The sequence below is a fragment of the Rhinichthys klamathensis genome, unplaced genomic scaffold (assembly GCF_029890125.1).
Source record: "Rhinichthys klamathensis goyatoka isolate OS25496 unplaced genomic scaffold, OSU_Roscu_1.1 h1tg000303l_1, whole genome shotgun sequence".
Lineage (NCBI taxonomy): Eukaryota > Metazoa > Chordata > Actinopteri > Cypriniformes > Leuciscidae > Rhinichthys > Rhinichthys klamathensis.
Window position 1 is genome coordinate 4050746 of NW_026606822.1, and position 8056 is coordinate 4058801.

General features: G+C 35.6%; 1 protein-coding gene across 1 annotated transcript; it reads right to left on the reverse strand.

Moving 5' to 3' along the window:
* Positions 1–1437: 1437 nt before the first annotated feature.
* On the reverse strand, positions 1438–6870 carry snrpc (small nuclear ribonucleoprotein polypeptide C). Its single transcript, XM_056270545.1, has 6 exons — positions 6799–6870; positions 6152–6194; positions 5950–6058; positions 5720–5809; positions 2030–2134; positions 1438–1917 (listed from the first exon to the last, which is right to left on the reverse strand). The coding sequence occupies exons 1-6, from the start codon at positions 6804–6806 to the stop codon at positions 1793–1795; spliced, it is 480 nt and encodes a 159-aa protein (XP_056126520.1). The 5' UTR covers positions 6807–6870; the 3' UTR covers positions 1438–1792.
* Positions 6871–8056: the final 1186 nt, after the last annotated feature.

Here is an 8056-nt window from a genome sequence, read left to right on the forward strand (position 1 = left end):
AGGACTGTAATGTGTTATAATTTTTCTATTAAAGTCAGGATAAATTAAATGCAACAGATACGACCAAAATGTATACTTACATTTGTACTCTGCAAATGTAGTCTATTTTAATAATATTATATCGTAATATCAATAATAATATATCTTAATTTGGTAAAAAGTTGTTGGGGAGGAATTTGCTTAATTGTCATGACATTGAAAAAAATGTATGGTCCTAAAAATAGGTTTCTTTTGATTTGATTTTGGGATGATCCAGGCATTTCTCAAGTTTGTCCATGAGATTCACTCAAATATTTTCAAATCGCTAACAGAACTTTGTGGAATTTCTGGAAAACTGGGATTCTCTTTCCTGAGCACTGTGTGAACATTGTGACATTTTAGTGTTCAATGTTTCCTCTTAAACTGTGGTTTATTTTCATATGGAGGACTTTGTGAGTGACGCAGCATATACCTAAAAAAAAATATGAAAAATGAGTTTCTTGATCTTTTTGAACTTGTGTACATTGTAGAACTGCTTGTTGAAGATTTATGGCATTTAAAACAAAGACCTGAGATGGAAACGTTACAGTTGAGAAGAAATAATATAAATCAGCAAAAATATTTTTACCTATGTGAGGAATCCAGCTAAATTAATAGCAAATCAATGGTTGATGCAATGATCTTACTGTGAAATAGCAAAGATGTAGCATATTTAGGCTATTGATTTGCCGTATGAAAACAAAGAGCTGAATTAAATGTCACTTTATGGCCATCTGTCACAAATCCTAGCTGTCTAAGCATTACGACGAGTGTTTTTATTTTTTTTTATAGTTAGCAGGTTGTTTTTGTGGGCACATGTGCTGCAGTGAAATAGTAGGAATGATTTACAGAAAAAGAGGAAAAAAAATGCAAATCCCTCAGGCAACACTTCTCCCTCGCTTCCTCTTTGAATTCACTTGAATTTCTTTTGAACTTCACATAATTTGAGCAAATATTGACAAACTATTTAACACAAATTACATTAGTGTCCTCTATTTTCCCTGGTTGGGAAGAGTATGAGGATGTCAGAAACATACCAGGATCAGGGCTGAATGCTTGCACTTGACAACACAAGAAAAAAATACCACTGTTGGCCTATGTAGAAGGTAAAGTAACTACGATTAAAAGATGTCGATTAAATGTACTTTTTGTCTTGAATGTTCATACTATTCTGTATGTTCATTCCATTTACTTAAAGAACAATCATTATACTATCTCAATGCCATTGAACTAATAAATTCAAGACTTTTTGCTCTGTTTTTGTCTTGTTTGAATTGCATTTTATTTCAGGATATTTTATAAATTACAACACTAGCTGGATTGGCTATTGATTTGATTACATTATTGTGAGTAATCAAGATACATTTTACTGTGTTTGTTTAAAAACTGTACAAGTAGACCAAATCAAAACAAGCAAAAAAACGTTGTTTTTCCATTTTATTTTCTCAAAATACATGAAAAACAAAATGCTAAAAAAAAAAACAACAGTAAATAAAAACAAAACAACCATCAACGTAATAAATGCACATCATACACAAACCCACTTTGTAACCCTCTGGTCTGTCATAAATATGAAATGAAAGCCAATGGAAGGTTCATTAAATTTTACAGGAATTTGTCATAATCCGAGTCACTCGAGCGACCAATGTTTCCTGAACTGCAGGCATTAGTCATCATAAAACGCAAATGGGCAATAAAAATCTTCAATCGACTGTAAAACCAGTGTAGATATTTGGCCGAGTCTTGCATGGATATCGGGTGGGAAATCGTGGTTTTATCGATCAGGTCGCACCATACCAGGTCTAACGGACAACATCATTGGCCGAGCAGGAGGTCGCATCATGTGTGGCCCGGGCATCATTTGCATAGGTCCGCCCATTGGTGGACGCATACCTGGACCTGAAAGAAATCCAGAAGAATTTAGATATTAAATTCAGATTGTTGTTGACGAGACACCCTTGACATGAACTTGGCTACATCTACATTTGATCTAGGCGGTCACCAATCTTACCTGGTCCTCCAGGCATCATGCCATGAGGAGGTGGACCCATCATGGGCATCATAGGAGGACCACCCATTGGTGGAGCTGGTAACATGCCAGGCCTCGGAGGTCCACCTGCAAAAAAAATATCTTATTCTTGGAACATAATCTTCAAAGGAAACACATGTGTTTTTATAGTTATGTAAAAAACTTGGAATATAATCAATTCATTAAAGTAAATTCTTAATTTATTGTTTGATGGATATTAGGGATGTCCCGATCAGGTTTTTTTGCCCTCGAGTCCGAGTCATTTGATTTTGACTATCTACCGATACCGAGTCCCGATCCGATTCTTATATAATACATAAAAAAAAATATAAGAAGAGAGAAAAAAACAGATCCAGGATGTTCCTTATTTTTTATTTAATTCAACTTATTTTAACATTCAACAATTCTGTTAACAAACAGAGCACTTCTGTGAGGTAGCTTGAACAATCAAGTAATAAATAACATAAAATCTTCACTTTTTGACTTTAGTGCAACAGTAAATATAGAAAAAGTCTAATATAAAAACGAATAGCACCTCAACTTAAAATACCCGGCAGGCATGTAAACAAAAAATAAAAATGTTTTAAAAGTGTATAAAAAAATAATGAGAATATATACACATTAGGGGTGTAACAGTTCACAAAATGTGCGGTTCGGTTCGACACGATACAGCAAAAAGAAAGAAATGCCAGAGAAATTTCCTATTTATTAAAAGAAAAACTATTTTTAAATAAGTTTGAGTTTTCCTACATCTTGAAACTTTCAGGTTTATAAATGGGGGTCATCTTTGAAGGATGAACAAATAATGTGTTGGTAATCACATTAAAAATAACATTTAAATATATATTTATATAATATTTGAGTTTTGAAGTGCAACATTAAATCCATATTCATTCACGGCACAATGTTTCTCCTGGTTTCCACGTCAGCGCTGTTTGATCTAATAGAGATCTACGGTTAATAACGGAGAAATGTGAATGCTTCTCACTAGATCTCGCAGCGATGTTATTACTTCAGTGGAGAATTCAAATGTTTTCTTCACTGGATATCTTAGCACAGTGTCGCTTGATCTCGCGCTGCACAGATGTTGCTGGTCCGAACTGATAAATGGTCCGTTAAGCACAATATAATGAGTAGCGAAGATTCGTTCCGCTTTCATTACGTTTGCCATTTGATGTTGCGCAGCGTTGTGGTGATCGCGCCAGCGCGGATTTTGTCTGCAGGAAAAATGGTCCTAGGAATCGTTCGGTTTGTATGCGTACCGAACCGGAAGCCTCGTACTGAAACGGTTCAATAATTACGAATACATGTACCGTTACACCCCTAATTTACATATATCCGAGTCCTGATCGGGAGGTAACCTCTGATTCCAATCGAGTCTGAAACCACGTGATCGGGCCCGATTTCCGATCGCGTGATCGGATCATCCCTAATGGATATGACAAAAAGCTAAAGAGCATGGTGACTGATATGATGCCAATATTTATATAATACAATCTAGTGTGGATAGATAGATAGTTTTATTTAATGCCATGTCAGCATCTAAGGCTATTTTCATGACAAAATGTCAATTACAAAAAACAAATATCATATAAATACAATAAAACCAAGCAAACAAACACAAGTCATATTATAAGGCATTATGTAATTAAACTAGATTTCCAGATATCCAAATACTGGATTAACAAGTATTGTTTCATTTTGTATTAGTGTTTCACAGAGGGGATTTTGGATCTCTTTTTATCACTCCATTAATAAGAAAATACTGTAGAAACTAATGTTAAAATATATTTCAGGCGAGTGATACATTAACAAACCCCGAATATAGATAATAGTGCAGAGAAAAATCATTTTGAGGAAACGCTTTTAAAAACATATCTATTGTTATTGAAATTTACAGACGCAAATAGATAGTGTAATGAAATAAACACTTGAATGTTTATTTTGGATGTTTCTTCTCCACTATTCTGAAAGATGATGTTATGGAAGCAGAATAGGCCAAAAGCTCAAAATTGACCAGGGCATTAAAAACAATGGGTCTCATTCACAAAGCAGGCGTGACATCTGCGTACAGACTTTTTCACGAACAAATCATGATTCATGTTAAATTATATAACTTGTATATTTTATATATAAAAATAAATACAAATTCATTTCATCATATAGTCTGATAGAAGAAAATATATATACGCAAATATACACTGAAGGGGTGGATTCCTGAACTCCATCTCTGTTTTGATCACATTATTAATCAATATCTATCCTTCAATATTTACAATGATTTGAATAAATTTTTTAGGTTTATGAGATTAGTCATTTTTAGCCTCATTTGTCTTGTAAGTGCTGTTGTTCCATGTTCATATTTGTAACTCTTCCTGCTGACTATGGCAGTCAAGGTTACAACAGGCCCTGTTAACAGGTCACAATTAAAGCATTTACTTTTCATCTGCTTCACCATAGAATAAAGAAAGAACGTTGTACAAGCCTCTGACTGTGAGAAAGTACATCTTATCACTATGTTTTGGAAATATTTGCTGGTCTAGCTAGAGCTCTGAAGACTTCAACCTTGAGGAAGCTATACGTGTGTCTCTCTCAAGACCCTTTCACACAGATATTCCGGAAAATACATGGATAAAGCGACCCGGGATTTGACCCGGGTTCATTTGATTTTGGTTCATTCACACTACCAGTGATTTTCCAGAATCAGAGAGTGCGTTCACACACAACCCATAAAAATCCCGTAAAGACACGTGACAATGTCTCAGCAGCGACTTAAGTTTGCTTATAAGCTGCGAAACCACGCTTGTGCATTTTTTTCTGATTCGATCATAAACTAGCGCATTAGGTATTGTTTCACTAGCTGGCGAACGATCCCGGCTTCAGCGTCATCATTAGGACACGGCATTGATTACGGCTTTTGTTCACACAGCGCGGGTTCCAGGACTGAACCCGGCAACGTTACTAGGTCCCCAACCCGGCATCAATCCCGGGTCGTGTTTGCGTTCACACAGAAGGCGTTCTGGCAATTTCCCGGGATCAACGCGCTGTGTGAAAGGAGCTTCAGTGTCTTTGTTACAGAATACGGCTCCCAAGAGTGCTGGAATGACCACATGACCAAGAGACCGGTATGATCAGAATCATGAAACTTGAAGTAATGACAAATAATTATTAAACTCTGTTAGAGAAGAATTACGGCTGTATTGGATTTGTGAGCAGAGCGGCCCACAAGCTCCTTGAATATGCTGATGATGAAACTTTTGATGGATTGCATTTCAGACTCCTGGTCTTCATTCATCATTACTGGTCAATTGGGTCTTAACTGTAAATCTCCTTGCAGCGCTTATGTGTACAGCTGGCTAATGAGAGGTCTGTGTAAATGGTCGTGTTTTATGCAAATGACTATCCTCATGGCACGCACGTAGCCGCTCATTTAGAAAACTCCACATTCATTAATGTTTGAATGCGGTTAAGCAAATCCATGCACATGTTGTGAATTAGGAGATTTTGTGAGAAGTTCTCCTGTGCGTACAAATATGAAATAATCCACACAATTATTAGTGAATGAGACCCAGTGGTTTTGCCTGTAAACTGACAAATAAGCATCGAGAACTACTTGGTAAGCTGTGCGACTGCTACGAAAGGCAGACAACATTTCAGAGCTCTGAAACTTACTAATATTTGGATGAGGAAGCAGAGATCCGCCAGGTGGAGGGGCTCCTGGGAACGCCGTGGGTGGGATTTTACCCTGCTGGAAGGCGGCAGCTGTAACACACAAAAAGTACTTTACACAGGAGCCTAATAAATTAGTGCTCAATCAACTCATAATTATATCAAGTATGCATATTATGTATAGATCAGTGGTAATGACTTGATAAACATGCATAAGAATATGATTTACTCACTTGTTTTGTCGATGAGACTCTGAGCCTGCTCCTCCATCCATTTCTGATAATAATCTTTCACATTTTCTTTATGTTTACGTCCACTGCAGTGTGTCTTTCTGACGGATGGCTGCAGAGATTAAATACATAAACAATGAACTTTTACACATATATAATAATGAATGTCATTTTAAATAGGTCACATTAAGAGTGCTAATCTTACCGAATCGTGTGTCAGGTAAGTGTCGCAATAATCACAGTAAAACCTGAAAGAGGGAGAAAAAATTGGTGTCACAAAAAAACTCACATTACACAAAAACAACGTAGTGGTACTTAGAGTACAGGGATGATACTAATGATAATTTCAGCTCATTAATAAATACCATAGTAAAGTACTGCCACGTACAAAAGTAACAAGTACCATGATTTTGTTGGACATAGGTATTACTATAGTCTTCTTGAAAGTAATTTAGAACACCATGTAAGTTATATATATAATACGGTAATATAATGGCATTGAAATTCAAGTGCAATGAATGGTATTTACATAGTAAGTTACTCTTTTGTTAATTCTATTTTCGCACATTTTTGTTAAAAACTGGATTCTACAGAAAAACGTTATTTAAAGCATTTAAACTGTGAATAAACATAACAAGCACACTAGTTCAAATCCATTGAAAAGCCGACTTAGCTTAGAGAGCTAACGTTAGCTCTTATCTGAGAAACGCAGCTGTGTTTGTAATGTAGTATTCTATAATGCCGAAATGTACACCAGATACGTTGATTAATCTTTCACGACCAAGACGTGTTGTTTGTTTGTATAATATATCGTAAATGTTTGTATGAAATAAACATAAAAGACACACTCACTTCGGCATTTTCACAGCGGAGCAGCGCGGGGCGAAAACCACCGGAAGCAGAACATGAGCGAATCCTTTTACGTCTTTGTTTGGGTTTGAGCGAACGCGCGCGTGCACGCACTGGCGCCACCCTGAGTTTGGGAGAGGATCACCCACTTCAAAAGCTCCAATTTCACCCCTAAATAAATACATTTGTGTTTGGATTTACCTTTATCAGTTATGACAGTTAGACTAATTTTCCTCCAAATAAATTTAAATGTAATACCTATAGAGTATGAAAAACTACATGTACAATGAGAATTTTTTATATATATATATATATATATATTAAAGCTGTAAAGTATTTATACATCATGGTAATATTTGTGTACTGTATTAATTGTTTATAGTCATAACTTTGGCCCTAAAAGACAAACATTTCTTTAGGGTGAAATATGACCCACCCAGACATGTTCTTTCCAGGCTTCATGAGATTCACCCAAGTGCTCTATAATCAATACTTATTTGTACCAATACTCTTAAGCTCAACAGATCAAGGACACGGCAGAATATAGTTTTATTCTGACAAAACATTTGCGAAAACTTTAACATCTTAAAGCGATGAGTATTTTGCCACATGTTTGAGAATCCATGCGGCTGCCATGATGTTTACTTGAGCAGCTTCAAGCAGTTCAACTTTAATGTTTTCTGTAATTCAAAGCTACAAAGTTCCACAAAAAAGCAAAACCATTGACCAAATGCCTGAAACACAATACAATGTCTAACAGGTTGCAACAACTTTTCCAATTCTTATATATTTTGAGCCTGAAGCAAGACAGTTCACAGACTTTCCTATAGTATTTTGTAGTAGTCAGTATTATGTGGCTTGAAAGTGTTTGAGAAACAGGATGTTGCAAGGTTAACAGTAAAAGAAAAAAATTCTTTTTTTTTATGAAAGCCAAGACTCACACTTTTGACAAACCGGATCATACATTTACACATATATTGCAGTTTCTGATTTATTGCAACAGTATATGTAAAAAAAAATGTGGTTGATCTGATTTGCCTTTTAACTCAACGAAAGCATTTATCACGCGATTACTCATTGCAAACAAATTTTGAAAGGGATTTTGATTGTAGCTGACAGACATGTGGGTCAAAATTTAATGCAAAGTACATTGAAGTAAACATGTAAACATTAAATAGCATCTGAGACACATTTTACTTCCTTAATGTAACATTACACCTAAATACTTAACTTTTTTTAAGTCGTTTTTTTTGTAGTGTGT